Source organism: Pseudorasbora parva, chromosome 18 (assembly GCF_024679245.1).
Source record: "Pseudorasbora parva isolate DD20220531a chromosome 18, ASM2467924v1, whole genome shotgun sequence".
Taxonomy (NCBI): domain Eukaryota; kingdom Metazoa; phylum Chordata; class Actinopteri; order Cypriniformes; family Gobionidae; genus Pseudorasbora; species Pseudorasbora parva.
In genome coordinates, this window is record NC_090189.1 from 10,487,138 (window position 1) to 10,506,462 (window position 19,325).

Sequence of the window (19,325 nt, forward strand, 5' to 3'; positions counted from 1 at the left end):
AATTAGGGATCTATATTCAGTGGAATTTGGGTTAATTTACATTCAAATACAACATAACTTGTATTATATTTTCCATGAACAGATTTAATTTCAGTTGTAACTTCTGAAGAAAGAAAAAAAAGAAGCTTTTTTTAATTCAATTTGCAGTATTGTTGTGGTTAAAAACAAGAAATTTAAGTTTGTCACCTGAATTGTGAAAGCCTAGTCTCTCTGGATGTATGCACCTCTTCTGTGTTTTGCAGACTGACTCACAGAATACCTAAATATATGTATGCAAATATTTTAAGTTTTAAAAGTGGGTGGTGGGTTGTACCGTACACAGAACGTCACCAGTGTGGCAGCCGAAGAAGGCTACATGAAAACTTTGTGAAAGAATTGAAAACTAAAAGACATCGCTAGACACGATTGTAGTTTGAAGTTAAAACGGTTTACTCCAATTGTTAGGGGAAAGAGTCACAATTCTGGGATTAAAATTCGCAATTAGCTTGTATGCGTTTTATTTTATTCTTCCATGTTTCCCCTAACCCACACCGTGTACGTTATTGTCTGTCTATTAAAGAGAAGAGCAGCATGTAGCCTAGTTTGTAACACTAAAACATGGACATCTGTTTAAATTTTGTACTATAGCCTATATACTGTTATTTTAACTAAAAATACTTGTTCAAAATGTATGGACCCCTAACATATGCCTGTTGTCTGAAATAATGGATTAAAATGTAGGCTATGCTTTAAATTTTTTGTTGATTTTGTTTGTTTATTTCAGTATATGTGATGCTAAATATGTCTTTTGTTTAATACTCAATGGGATAATGTGCTAATATGCAAGTGTAATATTACTGGAAAGTGATTGTTACTTGTTTAAAGGGGTGGTAAAACATATTCTTTCGATGGCTTTATTGTGTTTGCGGGGTGCACTGTAACGTATTCATGTTTTGTTTTTTAAAATGTGCATTATTTTTCATATATTTTACCTTTATTCTACACTGCTCTTTCCCTCCTTGTAAAAAATCGGTCTGATGGTTTCCGGGTACTAGCTGGTCCCTCAAAAATACGCAATGGGCTCATATTGGTTAGCCGGCCCAGCTATGTTCTGATTCGCTAACCGCCTAGTGCACGTGTTCGTTTATCGGTAAGTTATCACGGGCTGGGGGCGGGGCGCCGCCATTACATGTTTTTAACACTGACGGGTAGTCGTAGCCTGCTGGATTTGAAACACAAGATCATCCACTTCACCTGATATATGTAATGTGACATTACGTGAGGGAACAGGGTAGAAAATGGTTGTTGATCGGTAAAATTATCATGGGCTGTGGGCGTCCGTGCCGCCATTATTACAACACTGACGGAGCTTGCTGGATTTAGAACACAAGATCATCCCCTTCTCCTGATATATGGTGAATTCAAGATGATTGGGACTCTTTTTTGCATTTAGATGACTTGGGAAAAGTGTCCCAATCACCCTGAATTCAACTTATGGGACATTATGTGAGGGAACAGGGTAGAATATGATTGTGTTAGTTGATAGGTAAAATTATCACGTTCAAGTTCAAGATATCAAGTTATCACGGCTGTGTGCGTCCGGCCGCCGGTATATGTTTAAACACTGATGGAGATGGGGCCTGTTAGATTTACAACCTAAGATCATTCACTTCTCCTGATATATGTGACATTTTTGTGATTGTGTAATGTAATTTGAAGTGTATGAAACCTAAAATAAACATTAAAAGACACTGCTTAGTCAGTCTCTCAGTCTCTGGCTCAGCCAGATCGTGGATCGACTGGATTTATATATGTTTGGGACTGCCAGTGATATTAAGTGTCTTCAGGGATGTAAGTGAACCCAACAATGCTACACTTTCATTGGATGGATGAAAGTGAACTTGTTTCCAAGACTGTCGAATGTGGGGATTACATTGAATTAGTCAACTGTGTAAGAATGGATTTCACCTGAGAACAAACTCAAGGGATTAAAGCTGCAATAAAGACAATAAAACGTCACTCTCTGAATAAAAGAGAAAACAAGACCAATCCTATTTCCTCACCCCTGCCGAGATATGACCCTCTCACCCTCTGGGTCACACAAACATGCAAATCTCACAGATACTGCCACAAGCTGTTTCTGTATGGTCAATATAAATACTTTTGGTGTGATTGGTAAACAGGTTTCATCCTCACATCAGTGGAACTGGTGACATTCCAGCTCTAGTAAAACAGGTCGTAAAAGAAGGACAACAGGGTTTGTTCCTCTGGTGTGGGGAGATGCTCATAAAGATCTTTTGATAAACATTTGCTGTCAGGCCTCAAGGATAGATGGGACCATTTGGGTCTGAGAAAAGAACCAAGATCTGCATAAATATTTGGGTGCTAAATGTTTATTGTTATTTGATCTGGTGGAGTATTTAAGGGGAAGGAGCAAACCGCTCAAGGAAGCATCTGTATACAGAACTTCCCACACTGTTCCCGTGTGTCTCTACAGCCAGGTAAATGATGACTCATTGAAACTATGTTTATTCTATTTTATACTTGAGTAATATTGTATGCTGATCAGTTGTGTATAATTGTCTTTTAATTTGACTATATTTTGATGTTTTTGCCTGGCTAAATAAACATTAACTTTGATTAATCTTGTATTATTATTAGGCCGCTTCTTTTAGTATGATCAATCGGAGTCTGGTATTTCCGCAGGATAGATCAAATCGTAGGACTCAATGTATGGAGCACAGCATTAGGGATAATCTGATTTCTGACTATCACTCTATTAGCAAGTTGCAGTTCCTGTGATTTATTATTCCCATTACGCTTTAAGATGAGTAAGCAGGCGCAACCACTTAAAGGTAAAATATTCACTCTGCAATCCTCTGACTAATATCAGAACTGGCCCGTCTGTGTTTAAGAATGTAATTCGGGAAACATATCTCTAAGAGATATCGGGTCCCTTGATGAACGAAGATAGTGAGAAGAAGAGATACTCAGGGAGATCAAAGATCTAAATTAAATCACAACTAATCATACGATCAGCCGTAATTTATAAACGTAACAAACTCAAGGAAACTACATACAATTAGAGTCAGATTAAATTAAAACATGGAGTCAGATTTAAAATTGGATCTTCACACTTTAATAAATTACAGTGTCCTTTATAGAAGCGCCTGAAAAGAAGAACACGCATTATTCCTTCGACCAGCTGTTGGATTCCTACGTTGGGCCAAACAGGTGGAGTTTACAACTGTTAATGTGGCCCAACGAACTAGGCCCCAACGAACTAGGCCCCAACGGTAACAAAACTGCGTCACTGACTCTCATTTATTTGACTGCGTCACTGACTCTCATATATTTGACTGCGTCACTGACTCTCATATATTTGACTGCGTCACTGACTCTCATATATTTGACTGCGTCATTGACTCTCATATATTTGACTGCGTCATTGACTCTCATATATTTGACAGCGTCATTGACTCTCATATATTTGACTGCGTCATTGACTCTCATATATTTGACTGCGTCACTGACTCTTATATATTTGACTGCGTCACCGACTCTCATATATTTGACTGCGTCACCGTCTCTCATATATTTGACTGCGTCACCGTCTTTCATATATTTGACTGCGTCACCGTCTCTCATATATTTGACTGCGTCACCGACTCTCATATATTTGACTGCGTCACCGTCTCTCATATATTTGACTGCGTCACTGACTCTCATATATTTGACTGCGTCACCGACTCTCATATATTTGACTGCGTCACCGTCTCTCATATATTTGACTGCGTCACCGACTCTCATATATTTGACTGCGTCACCGACTCTCATATATTTGACTGCGTCACCGTCTCTCATATATTTGACTGCGTCACCGTCTCTCATATATTTGACTGCGTCACCGACTCTCATATATTTGACTGCGTCACCGTCTCTCATATATTTGACTGCGTCACCGACTCTCATATATTTGACTGCGTCACCGACTCTCATATATTTGACTGCGTCACCGACTCTCATATATTTGACTGCGTCACCGACTCTCATATATTTGACTGCGTCACCGTCTCTCATATATTTGACTGCGTCACCGACTCTCATATATTTGACTGCGTCACCGTCTCTCATATATTTGACTGCGTCACCGTCTCTCATATATTTGACTGCGTCACCGACTCTCATATATTTGACTGCGTCACCGACTCTCATATATTTGACTGCGTCACCGACTCTCATATATTTGACTGCGTCACCGACTCTCATATATTTGACTGCGTCACCTGACTCTCATATATTTGACTGCGTCACCTGACTCTCATATATTTGACTGCGTCACCGACTCTCATATATTTGACTGCGTCACCGTCTCTCATATATTTGACTGCGTCACCGACTCTCATATATTTGACTGCGTCACTGACTCTCATATATTTGACTGCGTCACCGACTCTCATATATTTGACTGCGTCACCGTCTCTCATATATTTGACTGCGTCACCGTCTCTCATATATTTGACTGCGTCACCGACTCTCATATATTTGACTGCGTCACTGACTCTCATATATTTGACTTCGTCACTGACTCTCATATATTTGACTGCGTCACCGTCTCTCATATATTTGACTGCGTCACCGTCTCTCATATATTTGACTGCGTCACCGACTCTCATATATTTGACTGCGTCACCGTCTCTCATATATTTGACTGCGTCACCGTCTCTCATATATTTGACTGCGTCACCGACTCTCATATATTTGACTGCGTCACCGTCTCTCATATATTTGACTGCGTCACCGACTCTCATATATTTGACTGCGTCACCGACTCTCATATATTTGACTGCGTCACCGTCTCTCATATATTTGACTGCGTCACCGACTCTCATATATTTGACTGCGTCACCGACTCTCATATATTTGACTGCGTCACCGACTCTCATATATTTGACTGCGTCACTGACTCTCATATATTTGACTGCGTCACCGTCTCTCATATATTTGACTGCGTCACTGACTCTCATATATTTGACTGCGTCACCGTCTCTCATATATTTGACTGCGTCACTGACTCTCATATATTTGACTGCGTCACTGACTCTCATATATTTGACTGCGTCACTGACTCTCATATATTTGACTGCGTGACTGTTTCATAACTAATTTGCATACTGAACTGAAATAATATTTGTTGTGAATCACAAGTTGTTTTTTTCAAGTGTACACCTAGACTGTACAAAAATGACATGACGTCACCCATCGAATCCAGATAAGCCGTTCTGAAGCGTAAATTAGAGATGAACTGGCCATTGCCATCTTGGCATTGCGTCATGCCTGGATAACAGACAATAGGCAAAGAGGCTGGATGAGGGTGGAGCTTAGGTGACGCAATAGGGGTGTTCAATAGGATCAGCTGTTTCGTCATCAGAGCTCTTGCATCCTGTTGCAGCCACCCTTGAGAATCTGAACAGGCTGCATCAGCCAGCTGCTCTTGAATCGCTCTTGAGGTACTTTGTTGACATACGTCACAGTCAAGAGCCGTCGGTGCTGTCTCAAGTCGGACAAAATTTCTAACCGGTATGCAGTGCTTCAAGTCTGCCGCCAACCGCTGCGCTTCGCTGGGTGAAGTCGAACAAGACTATAGACAGCGGCTAAATGGCAATCCACCTGCCACTCAAGGTAACCACGCCCTTAATTATGCAGAACTTTAAAGGGTTAGTTCAGCCAAAAATGAAAATTGTCATTAATCAAAAATACATTTTGGTCCCAAAATAACAACTCTTACATGTTTGTTTTCAATCCGCGTTCGCAACGCTGCCACACTGCTGACGTGTGATCTGGTGCGCGGATTCGAAACAAACCCAGAAGAGAAGAAAAAGATGCTGAATAAAGTCATAGTTTTTGTTATTTTAGGACCAAATTGTATTTTCGATGCTTCAAGAGATTCTAACTAACCCACAGATGTCACATATGGACTACTTTGATGATGTATGTATTACCTTTCTGGTCCTTCTAAAGATGGACTATACTGTGCATACTAGGGATGCAACAATACAGTTAGTCCACGGTTCAATACATACCTCGGTTTTTAACCACAGTTTTTTGGTTCGGTTCAGTTTTTTTTTTGCTATTCTATTCTTAGGCTACAGGAACAGAAAAAGGTTAAGGAGACAATGTTTTTATTGCAATACCTAAAAACACTTGTACACCTTCCTAGTGTATTGTATAATATAAAATAAAATAATATAAAATAAAGATTTACAGAGGCAGCTCAAATTGTACAGTAGCATTTAAGTATGAAATTGAATGAATAAATGTAGGCTTAAATTAAAACTACATAGTCTTTAATATACAACCTTAATTAAAAGCTACTGTATTAAAGGTCTTTTTTTAAATTAACATAATTTTAGAGGATAACTGTCCCTTTAAAGACAAGCGGTTCACTAGGCTGCTGCTGTCAATTGAAGACCTGCTCACATCTCATATTTCACGAGTTCACACTTACAAATAATTATATAGAGTAATGTAAATGCGTATTTGGCGTGCTGTCCGGGGGGAGGGATTCGAGCTCGAACTTGGCCCGAACCCAGAGTACTTGTGTGTATTTGACAGTATTAGTGCAGTAAGACTGTCCAGTAATCACGTGTGTTTGACAGACGTTTAGTGCGAGCGCTCAATGCAAAACAGTGCATGCATTGAACAGTCCGTGCCTTGCCGGTTAAACATTTCATGCACATGAATGAAATGTTTAACCGGCAAGGCACTGACTGTTCAATGCATGCACTGTTTTGCATTCTTTTTTCTTTTTTTGGTGAACTAACCCTTTAAGGCTTTATATAATGTAAACGAATGAGTTATTTAAAAAAAAAAAAAAAATCAGTTGTTATGAAGGTCAAAATTAGCCGTATAGACCAACACTACACTTTGTACCAGGCTGTAAATGTTTTTTTTTTTCTGCTGTAAAGTTAGGAATTTTAAAATGGGGATCACTGAGATTCTGCTCCCTTCTGGAGCCTGTCCCTAGTGGCCAGTCGATGAATTGTAGTTTAAATTACTTCCGTATTGGCTTCAAGAGAGATCGCGGGATGTTGCCGCTTGGTGTACACTTAGAGTTTAGGGGAATATTGTAAAAAAAAAAAAAAAACTCTACATGTTTCTGAAGTGTTTTAAATTTGTCATCTTGTATGCTGATTGAGTGCAGTGTGCTAAAGTAGGAAGAAAAGGTTTAAGAAAAAAAAAGCATTAAGACTGAGAAGGTGATTTATATATTTTATTTAAAAGAAACATACCATTATTCGATTTACAGTAATTTACATTCCATTGGGAAGTTTTTATGTTTTCTTACAAAAAGCTAATATTCTGGATTTTGAGTTTGGCAAGTTAATTAAGTTAACAAGTTACTGATTTCTGGGGAAGCTAAAAACGAATTGTGTTTAATAGATTTTTGGTATAAGTATGTATAATTGGGACTAAATTGGCCCACTTGTTAGTATATAAAAGTATGATTAGTAAACTTTAAGTGCACAACTAGTTTGCAACTGCGTTTCTTGTTTGTTAGTTTATGAAAGGGCACTTTGAAGTAATCTGAGTAAACTACTAATTTAATAGTTTTATATTACAAGAAAAAAAAAAACCTTAAGAATCAGCATGTTGAAAATATACATGCATATTCCACAGAAAAATACTAAATAATTAAAAACAGCTTCATGTGAGACTAAAGTGTATTAGGAATCCCATCACACACTAGCATGGTGCATTTAAAACAAACACCCTCATCTGTGTTAATTCTTGTACACTGCAAAAGAAAATATGGGAGGTAAATCATTGAGCTGATTTAACTTGCAAGTGAAATGCCCATTCTGGAAAGGAACACCCTATATTTTCAATGAAAGGGAGAGTTTTCCAGCCCTGTGCAGATAAAGAATAGGCTGAACAAATCCAGCTAGCACATAACAAATCAAACAAATGGACCAAAGTGCACTAATAACATGGTGTTTCAGAATGGTAACAACTCCTGCGACTATATATGGGACATACATGATAGTCATGCTCACAGTAGTTATTAAAATTAGATAAAATGCTCTTCTCTTCATGTGATTTCCCTCCTTTTGCTCTGTCCCTCTCTCTCCTGGTCCTGACTGCTTCAGAGCTCTGAGAACAGCCACAAGACAGAACAACTGGACGGAGGATAAGAGGAGGAACTGCAGTGAGAAGAACAATGTATGTTCTAAGTTATCCAAAACGAACAGACACACAAAACAGCAGCCAAGAATAAGTATCCAGGCTGCAGTGCAGCATATCAGTCTATATCTGAGAGGTTTGTACTTCAGAAAGGTTACAGGATGAACCACTGCCACGTAACGCTCAACACACATCAGACACTGACACAGAGGACGGCCGGTGATGACAAGTCCAAGTAAAAAGGCTCTTAATGTTGAGAGACTAAAAAAATAAAATGACAGTCCACGGATCAAAACATTCAGACAGTTGCCAATCTCACAAACGGACAGATTGAGGGTGAAGAACTCTGATGCGACTCCACTTCCTGTTCCTGTGACAATGAGCCATATAATATAGGAGTGTGTTGGAAGACCAAACAACAAACAGATGGTGTACCCACAGATTTCCAGGCTGTCAATTAACTCAAAAGACTGAGTTGTGGAGTTTGTAGATGCTTCAGGTGCGGTGAAGTTCACTGTAGAGTTATTCATCTTCTCTGTGTTTGTCTTCCTCAGTTAGCAACTCACAAAACCTAATAATGTAACTATGATTTAGGGGAAGAGAGAAATGTAAATCAAGTTGACATCCAATCTTTAAATGTTCCAATTTAAACTCAACAACCAGAGCACATCATTATTACATTAGCAAAATGTGGTTATACAATGTCAGCCATTAGTTTCAATAACCCACAAAACAACCACTTTCTATCTGATTTCTGTTGAATTAATTTTTATTTAATCATTGTTTCATTTCAGTAAAATACTCACAGGAACCTACAGGAAAGGTTAAACCTACAGAAAAAAAAAACAAAACAAAAAAAACAGAATCAACACAGTGGAAATGTTTCTGCTTTTTAATTGTAAAAAACATGTAATTGAATCCAAAATGGGAGTTTATCACCTGAATAGTGAATGTCCAGTCTCTCTAGATGTGTATAAATCTCTGTGCAGTGTTTTATAGACCGACTTCAGAGCTGTCACCTGAAAATGTGACTTCATATGCTACACGTCACATAAAACATCTCATATGCAAAAGAAAAGGTTTATAATCAAAAAGACAAATAGACTCTTTGATTATAATTCAACAGTATATTGTACAGACTTGTTTGAATTACGCTAAATGTCACTGACTTGACTTGATATTTTACACAACATTTAGCAAACTGATCCTTAATGTCTGAAAGCAGCTGGATTATTGTTTTGCAGTACATTTTATTTTTAAGCGAAGTGTCTAGATTCACTAGAACATTTTTTGTTCATTCATCCCTAATAATTTTTGTTTATATCGAAAGCACAGGTGCCACTTATTCAACGTAAAGTGGCACAATAAAACACCTTAAAATTCTTAGACTGAGTATTTAAACTTTAGAGAGGGAATACATATTTTGGACATTTGTGACAGGAAGACAAATGTATTGCTGTAATCTCCGTGGCAACCATCAATAGGGAAAATGTGACACTGGGTCATGATGTGTTTTATTGGATAAAACAATCTAAGCAAATATACATCAGTAAATCAGTTTGTAATAAACAGTGAACACTAACATGCTATGAACTACTTGACACCTCAAAAGCACAGAAGTCGAATTAAAGGTACATTTTTGACAGACTCTACAATGTGAAACTCTCTTACCAAAGGTCAATAAACATCACAGATAACTAAAGGTCACTATCTTAATCTACTACAATATCACAGTTGCAAATATTTAAGCAAACAGAGGGAGGACAGTTTTCCAGTACGGTGCAAATAAAGAACAGGGTGCACAAATCCAGCCAGCACATAACAAGCAAAACCAATAAACCAAAGTGGATGAATAAACTGTTTCAACATAATGGTAACGAATCCTATGATTGTAAACGGGCCATATATGATAGCCATACTTGCAGTAGTTATTAGAATGAGATAAAACGCTCTTCGCTTGATGTGGTTTTCCTCTTCTCTCTCTCTCCCTCTCTCTCCTGGTCCTGATTGCTTTAGAGCTCTGAGAACAGCCACAAGACAGAACAACTGGATGGAGAGGAAGAGGAGGAACTGCAGTGAAAAGAACCATGTATATATATACTTGTTCTCTTCACTTAAAATATACATGCAGACCAAACACGAGCCAAGACAAATTATCCAGGCCACAGTGCAGCAGATCACTCTATATCTAAGAGGTTTGTACTTCAGAAAGGTTACAGGATGAAGCACTGCCAGGTAACGCTCAACACACACCAGACACTGAAACAGAGGACGACCGGTGATGGTAAGTCCTTCAAAAAATTGTTCTAATGTTGAAGAGAGAATCCAATATGATAGCATATATATAAAACAATTCAGAGAGTTGCCAATCTCACAAACAGACAGATTGAGGATGAAGAACTCTGATGCAACTCCACTTCCTGTTCCTTTGATGATGAGCCATAAAACATAGGAGTGTGTAGGAAGACCGAGCAGGAAACTGATGCTGTACACACATATGTTCAGACTGTCCAGAAGTCCATTGGACTGAGTTGTAAAGTTAGTAGATGTTTCAGGTGTGGTGAAGTTCACTTTAGATGTATTCATCTCTTCTGTGTTTGTCTTCTCAGTTCTGAAGCTCACAAGTTAACTTGTATATTTTCTTGAAGCTTCTACTGTAGGGGGAAAAAAAATCCACTGCAAAAACGATCCTAGTAACTGGACAAAGACTGCAGCAATAATCTGTAGTCCCTCCTGTTTGAACCGCCCACTGCAAGTAAGAATCGAACCCGGGATACAGCATTGCTATGGGCGAATAAACATTAAAGGGGTCATGATTTGAAAAATCAAATTTTCCTTGCTCTTTTGACATATAAGAGGTCTTTATACCATTAAAACATCCTGCAAATGTCATAGCTAAAAATGTCATCCTTCATCATTTATTTGATCAAGCTCCAAAATTGGTGCCAGATCGTGTCAAAAGTAAATAGAACCTTTAATAATTTCAAGGAACAATTTTTCAAGAATATATATATATAAAAAAAAAAAATATATATATATATATATATATATATATATATATATATATATATATATATATATATATATATATATATATATATATATATATATATATATATATATATATATATAAAATTCTTTAATAATAAGTAAATATCTGAACAGAGATGGCACCAATCAGGATCAGGTACTACAGAGAGCCGAGTAATAAGAATAAATTAATGTTCAGCACATAAAAATGTATCATACTTTCAATTGCCTGTTTAAACCTGAGGACAACATTTTTAAATTACTTTAAAATACTCGAGAGCTTAGTCATATTTACTTTCATGGACTTGCTGTACATGCAAAATACATTTTTTCTTTTCCTTTTGTATTTGGATTGCATTGATATAAATTAAATTGCTATTGCTGTCCTGTTAAACTTGCCCTCAAAACATCATCTGATGTACACTGTTATGTTGATAATTGAGCTTATTAAAAACAAAAAAATGGAACCAAAAAGAGAAGTGTATCACCTGTAGAGTGAATGTCCAGTCTCTCTGGATGTGTATGAATCTCTGTGCTTTGTTTTATTGACTGACTTCACAGCTGCCACCAGAATATATGTGCATGACTTCATCTGCTACACATCACATAAAATACCATATACGAACATTTTAAAAAACAATAATGTTCAAACAGATAAGAGTAGTATTTGTATCAAATTATTAATTTACATGTTACATGGTAGTTAAAGACACCTAATATAGGGTGGAGTTGAGGAAAACGACAAAAAAGTGTAACTGTGAGTTAAAAAAAAATAAGTTAATGTGTCTAGAATAGTTATCCTATAGTTTTCAGTGATAATGACATAAATTATAAACCAAGTACACTGAAAAAAATTTGGAGTGACATTTACTTAAAAAAAGCTAGGCAACTTTTTCCACACAGAAAGTGCTTGTAATATTTACTCGGGCTATTCTAAGTAATATTTACTTACTAGAACCACTTATTTTTTATGTAAAATACACAAGTAAATTGCACTGGCAATACTCATCTATAGATTGTAACTTTCACTCAGATTACCATTGCATCCAATTACAAACCCAAGTGAATATTGCTGATATTTCTTAGTTTTGCATGATGCTCCCAGAATGCATTGTGGCATGAAGCATGTCACCATTGATGAGATTCTTAGGCTGAATCTTGATATCTGTGTGTGAGAAAAGCTTGCAGATGTTCAAAGTGCTTAGTGTACAGTCTGTTATAAAATGTATTCAACTTTTCTGGTTAAAACTGTGCTGGATCTTTTCTAGAATAAAACAAGGTTAATAGTATATTGCTCATATTCACGTATAAGATTGGTGAATTAAGCCACTACACAATGATCATATTCTGATCATCAAGCGGCCAAAAGCATCTGATCATGTTTTCTCTGCTTTTCTTGCCATAGCAAACTCAGTCACAGCAGTGAGAGAAACACTAACATTAAAAAGTCGCCAAACTGCCCAACTAAAGAAAACACTAATCACCATAATGGTGACATAAAAAAACTCTATTAATTCTCAATAAGAACTTATGTAGCGTTGGCTACCGTTATTGTGATTAAAACTCACGTTCAGTAAAAAGTTAAAACTTATTGAGAATAAGTCAGCCACATAAAAGCAACATCCCAAAATGACCGTCTCTGCCACCACTGAAGTTGGATCTTTGCGAAAAATCTGTGCGCATTTTCAAATGCACTTTGCTTTTCAGAGTAAAATTTACTTACTATTTTAGGTGAATGTGCTGTGACTATAAAACATTAAATATTATTTGTAAATATATGATAAAATTTACTCTTTTTTCTCAGTTAAGTTATTACATGAATAGACTGTGTACATTTTACTTAAGATATATAGTTCCAACTTAAACTTAATTTTACAATGTAATAATTACATGAATTAATGTAATAGATTTTACCATACCACAAAGTCATTTTTTTCAGTGTATGATAAACTTATAACTGACAACTTAATAAAATCCCTAATTCAGTATCTCAGAAAATGTTAATATTGTGAAAAGGTTCAATATTGAAGACACCTGGAGAAGACTGCTGACTTGACAGTTGTCCAAAATACGACTGCTGACACCTTGCACAAGGACACAAAGGTCATTGCAAAAGAGGCTGGCTGTTCACAGAGCTCTGTGTCCAAGCATGAAGGTGAGGCACAGGGAAGGAAAAGATGTGGTAGAAAAAAGTGTACAAGCAATAGGGATAACCGCACCCTGGGGAGGATTGCTAAAGACAAAAAGGACTGCTGAGTGGTCAAAAGTTATGTTTTCTGATAATTATGTAAATTATTATGATAATTATGATAATTATGTGTTATGTAAATTTTGCATTTCCTTTGGGAATCAGGGTCCCAGAGTCTGGAGGAAGAGAGGAAAGGCACACAATCCAGGTTGCTTGAGGTCCAGTGTAAAGTTTCCACAGTCAGTGATGATTTAAGGTGCCATGTCATCTTATGGTGTTGGTCCACTGTGTTTTCTGAGGTCCAAGGTCAATGCAACCATATACCAAAAAAGTTTTAGAGCACTACATGCTTCATGCTGCTGATCAATTTTATGGCAACGCAGATTTAATTTTCCATCAGGACTTGGCACCTGCACTCAGTGCCAAAGCAACCAGTACCTGGTTTAAAGACCATGGTATCCCTGTTCTTAATTGGCCAGAAAACTTGCCTGACCTTAACCCCCTAAAATTATATGGGGTATTATGAAGAGGAAGATGCGATATGCCAGACCCAACAATGCAGAAGAGCTGAAGGCCACTATCAGAGCAACCAGGGCTCTCATAACACCTGAGCAGTGCCACAGACTGATCGACTCCATGCCACGCCACACTGCTGCAGTAATTCAGGCAAAAGGAGACCTAACTAAGTATTGAGTGCTGTACATGCTCATACATTTCATTTTCATACTTTTCAGTTGGCCAAGATTTCTAAAAATCCTTTCTTTGTTTTGGTCTTAAGTAATATTCTAATTTTCTAAAGGACTGCATTTGGTATTTTACTTAGTTTCCTGGTCAGTTATAATAATCAAAACTAAAATAAATAAACATTTGAAATTCATTACACACAAACTGCTATATTTCAAATGTGTATTTCTTTTAGTTTATTTCTAATTAGCTAGCTGATGCTAATGTGAGATACTTTTTAAAATAAACTCCAAATATGTTTATTCAACCACCTAGTCAGATTACACTTGATGGAAAAACAAAGAATGTGATCTTCAGAGTGTCACAGTTACGTTTGTAACCCTCATTCCCTGAAGGAAGGCCGCGTCCACGTCGGAGGCCGACAAATAGAAATCTAGCGAGAGCCAATCTACATTGAGTGTAACTAAACGAGCCAATGCACATTGGCATGCAATGATTGCACCAGCTGCTCATGCCACTCAGCGTGGGTATAAATGAGGCACAGGTGCTTGCATCAAATTACCTTTTTGAGGATCCGAGTAGGTGAACTGGCATCTCAGCAGGGTATAGAGGACATGGCGACAGGGTGTGGAATCTCTGTTCCCTCCTTCAGGAAACAAGGGTTACCAACGTAATTGAGATGTTCCCATGGAGTAGGTCACTCCCGACGCTATGTAGGAGGCATACAAATAGGAATCCCTAACAAAGCAGCATGTAGGGCTGTGGTATTTACATTTACTCCTACGATCTCCTGAGTTGTCATTAAGGAGTTAATTAATACTATTCTTGTTTTCTACTCCTTTTGTTGTGAGCTCTCTGCAACAACAAATCGTGGTATGATATACAGAAATCTAATCAGTAAAAAATTAAATAAGTACTGCCTTTAATTGAATGCAATACATGCAGCTGACCATTACCTTTGAAAACCAGCTGGATTTTTGTTTAACATTTAGCAGATGATTTTATCCAAACCAAGCTTGAGGTATACACATTTGCCACATTGTGTCCTGTGCTAATCAGACCTAAAAATTTATCAACGGTCAATTAAACATTTAAAGACATTTTTTACTAGAACTATGAATATTTAGTGTCATAACAAAACACTTTTTAAATCTTAATCTGGTCTGCAGGTGCCAATCATTAAACGCATGATTTGCAAATTGTTAGAGTGAGCATTTAAAAGCGAGAGAGATTTTTTTTTTTAAACATCTGTGTTATGATAAGTAGTGAAATGTAATGCAAAAGTCTTTGTGACAACCCTCAATGTGGAAAAAGTGATTCTCATTGGTGTGTTTTATTGGATAATCAAGCAAACACAACCATATCTAATAAACACTCAAACAGAAAGTATAAAGAAATGTGATATTTTAGAAACTGTAAAAAAAAAGGTATTTAAGAAAAAAATTTTGTTTCAAGTTATCTTGATGTTACTTTGCAGTCGTGTATGTAATTGTACAGTATTGTATATAGTTTCCTGATAATCAATGATTCGATGTGTTTTTTTTGTCTTTTTCTGACACCGATCAGCACAGGTGCCACTCAGTCAACACCTGATATGCAAATTATTACACTGAGCATTTAAAAATGAAAGAGGAACAAATGGTAGGATTTATTTTTTGGTTTTGTTATGGTAGGATTTCAAATTAAATGCAATAATCTCTGTGGCAATCCTGAATATAAAAGATGACACGAGTTATCGTTGGAGTGTTCTAAACAAATATCAACAATCTATGTGTAAATAAACAGGACAAGGAATGTATTCATACACTGACTGTTGCTGACATTAGTGTCTGATCAACGGTTCAGGTGTCATTAGCAGTGTCTATGGCATTAAGTCAAAGTGCATGTTTTTATTCGTTCACTAAGAAATATTATAGTAATTGCAATAACTAGGTACTAGCCCTAAAACTTAACCCATGTAGTGAGTTTTCTTCTTATATGGGCATTGAGTGCACTGTGCTTTGAACTAAACCAAAGTTCATACCTTTTAAATGTATTTACATACTGACAACTTTTACTGACTGAGGTAAATTATGAACATTAATTTTACTGCTTTATAAGCTAATGTAAATGTGTGGTGTAGAGAGAACCTGAAAGGAAGATCAACACAATAATCGGTGCTGCACCTTCTGACAGTACATTGATTTTAAATTTTAACAAAACACAAAAAGTAATTCAAAGCAGTCCCATCCAATAATAAAAGTTATCAAAATGTAAAATTTGCCATAATATAACAAGGTTTTATGGAGAACAGAAGCACAGTTTTCCATTTTGATGCAGATAAAGAACAGGCTGAACAAAACCAGACAGAACATAACACACCACAGCCGGAGACCAAACTTCATCAATATAGAGTTTTGTCAGATTGGTAAATAATCCTGAAATAATAATTGGCACATATATGATAACCATGTTCACTGTTGTTATTGAAATGAGACAAAATGCTCTTCTCTTTTTATGGTTTGCTTCCCCTCTCTCTCGTCCTCTCTCTCCTGGTCCTGACTTCTTCAGAGCTCTGAGAACAGCCACAAGACAAAACAACTGGATGGAGAGGAAGAGGATGACCTGCACTGAGTAGGCCAATGTATGTGCATTAAAGTTTAGAAAAGTTAAAATTAACAACGAGCACAAACAAGAACTAAAAGTGATTATCCAGGCCACAGTGCAGCAGATCACTCTATATCTGAGCGGTTTGAACTTCAGAAAGTTTACAGGATGAACCACTGCCAGGTAACGCTCAACACACATCAGACACTGAAACAGAGGACGACCGGTGAGAGAGAGCCCTATTAAAAACAGTTGCAGTGTGTAGAGACTCGAAAACCAATTTGGAATTATAAAGAGCAAAGAGTTCAAAGAATTTGCAACCTCACAAATGGAGAGATTGAGGATGAAGAACTCTGATGCAACTCCACTTCCTGCTCCTGTGACGATGAGCCAGATAACATAGGAGTGTGTAGGAAGACCAAACAGGAAATTGATGCTGTAAAAACAGATTTCCAGACTTATTAGTGGACGAATGGATTGATTTGTGGAGTTTGTAGGAGTGGTGAAGTTCACGGTGTTATTCATCTTCTGGGTTTGTCTTTTTCTGATATACACAAAGAGAGAAGAAACCAGATCAGTAACACACACACACACACACACACACACACACACACACACACACACACACACACACACACACACACACACACACACACACACACACACACACACACACACACACACACACACACACACACACACACACTCTTCAGCATATCCAGATTATACAGTTCAATCTGTAAATGTTCCCAGTTTAAATCTGAATAGAGCAACATCATTAAATTATGAACAGCGTATTGTTTAACAAAGTGCTACATTCACATGCAAAATCTAATTTTTATGTTAGTTCTCTTCAATGAAGCAAAGCTTTCCCTTTTTACTCAGTGGATAAAGCATTAACTCCATCCAAAATCTTTGGGCATCATTAGACAAACACAGAGATACTGTTGATTATTATTATTAAAGGTAAGAGGGAAGAATCAAAAAGAGGAGATGTACATGCAAAATATAATTGTCTTCCTTTTGTATTTGTCTTGCATTGATATCAATTAAATTGCTACTTTTTTTCTGATAAACTTGCCCTCAAAACATTACAGGATGGACACAGTGATGCTTATAATTGAGCTTGTTAAAAACAAGAGATTGAATCAAAAAGAGAAGATTATCACCTGAAGAGTGAATGTCCAGTCTCTCTGGCTGAGTATAAATCTCTGTGCTTTTTTGAGCCCACGGCTGTCTCCAGAATGTATGTGCATGACTTTATCTGCTACACGTCACATAAAACATCAGAAATGCAAATATTTAAAAGTAAAAAACAGAACAAAAAAAAAAAAAAACATTCAAGACACATTTTACACATTAATCATGTGACCCTGAACTTCAATAGATAATTTTCATATGATACAAAATAAAATGGTGAGTGTTCAGTCTTCCCAAACAATCTTTATATATCTGGACTGTGCATTATGTGCACTTACTGAGAACCAGAGATGGAAAGATGAGGCTTGGTAATTGATTAACCCCATGCCTTTCAAATATCATATATGGCCTCAGATTTCTATTGTTCAACATCAGGGGTTAAGGGAGTTATTGGATGTCATATTATGACGTTTTTCAGTTTTATATGGAAAATGTTAATCTAAATATTGTGAATGACCCGTCACAATGAAGAATTCCAGTGTACCACATAGATTGATCACACAAACATTATTTTTGCAGACAGAATATTTAAACTTTGCATGTCTAAACTGGACAGCACAGGTGTAACTCATTAATCTCTTTATGTTTTTGAGAGAGAGAGAGAGAGAGAGAGAGAGAGAGCGAGAGAGAGAGAGAGAGAGAGAGAGAGAGAGAGAGAGAGAAGAATATACAAAAGGTGACACAGTGTCACTGATTAAATTAGATATTTTATTATATTTTATTAGATAAACAAATTGATACCCAATTGATCAATTGAAATTGAACACTGATATCAAACCATATTTAATTAACACACTCATAATAAACTATATCTATATGTGCAAATAAATACAGGAAAAATAAAGACAAAAAACATTTTTTTTTTTTTTAAATGTTGACAATCAAACTAATCTGAAATATAACTTAAAGGACAACTCCAGTGAGAAATGAACCTAGTTAACAGATGGTTACCGAGTAGATCGTTCTCTGGGATGCGTTTTCATGAAAATCGAATGTAAAGAGTTTTATCTTTAAAAACAGATTAGCTTATAACGGTTGTCTATGGGGCACAGTGTAGACACAGGGTGTTAAAATTAAATCGCTAGTTAATACCACTAACAAGGCTCACACTAACACAGTAGCATAATGAGGGTCCCTACATGCAAACCGAAGCATTGAGAACTTTGTAAGTGTACAAACAGTTTAATAAGAAGAACCTTTATAAAAATAGTGCCTTACGCGTTCACGGACAGGCGCCATCTTGGAAAACAGTCTCGACGAATCGATCCACGAGCGCTGTGCTAAGTGAGCTGGTCGATAGGAATTAAGTTTGTGAAATGTAATAACATAGACATTTTTATTTTTATTTATTTATTTTCTCTGTCGCGTTCAGTGCTTTCTTCCGGAAACAACGGACCATATGAGATTCCAAGTCACAGTTCATCACTTAGCACAGCGTTCGTGACTCGACTCGTCGAGACTGTTTTCCAAGATG

General features: G+C 36.8%; 3 protein-coding genes across 3 annotated transcripts; all 3 read right to left on the reverse strand.

Moving 5' to 3' along the window:
* Window positions 1-7,856: 7,856 nt before the first annotated feature.
* On the reverse strand, window positions 7,857-8,693 carry LOC137047108 (uracil nucleotide/cysteinyl leukotriene receptor-like). Its single transcript, XM_067424667.1, has one exon. The coding sequence runs from the start codon at window positions 8,691-8,693 to the stop codon at window positions 7,857-7,859; it is 837 nt and encodes a 278-aa protein (XP_067280768.1).
* Window positions 8,694-8,940: 247 nt separating this feature from the next.
* On the reverse strand, window positions 8,941-10,749 carry LOC137047109 (chemokine XC receptor 1-like). The gene is made up of 2 exons (XM_067424669.1): window positions 10,083-10,749; window positions 8,941-8,993 (listed from the first exon to the last, which is right to left on the reverse strand). Exons 1-2 carry the CDS (start codon window positions 10,747-10,749, stop codon window positions 8,941-8,943), a joined length of 720 nt encoding a protein of 239 aa, XP_067280770.1.
* Window positions 10,750-16,345: 5,596 nt separating this feature from the next.
* Window positions 16,346-17,176, reverse strand: LOC137047110 (C-C chemokine receptor type 8-like). Its single transcript, XM_067424670.1, has one exon. The coding sequence runs from the start codon at window positions 17,174-17,176 to the stop codon at window positions 16,346-16,348; it is 831 nt and encodes a 276-aa protein (XP_067280771.1).
* Window positions 17,177-19,325: the final 2,149 nt, after the last annotated feature.

Coding starts and splice junctions, on each gene's coding strand:
- LOC137047108 (XM_067424667.1), bottom strand. CDS start 8,693: ATGAATAACTCTACAGTGAACTTCACCGCACCTGAAGCATCTACAAAC.
- LOC137047109 (XM_067424669.1), bottom strand. CDS start 10,749: ATGAATACATCTAAAGTGAACTTCACCACACCTGAAACATCTACTAAC. Junction 8,994..10,082: donor CATTCTAATAACTACTGCAA/GTATGGCTATCA, acceptor TTTTTTCTGTAG/GTTTAACCTTTCCTGTAGGT.
- LOC137047110 (XM_067424670.1), bottom strand. CDS start 17,176: ATGAATAACACCGTGAACTTCACCACTCCTACAAACTCCACAAATCAA.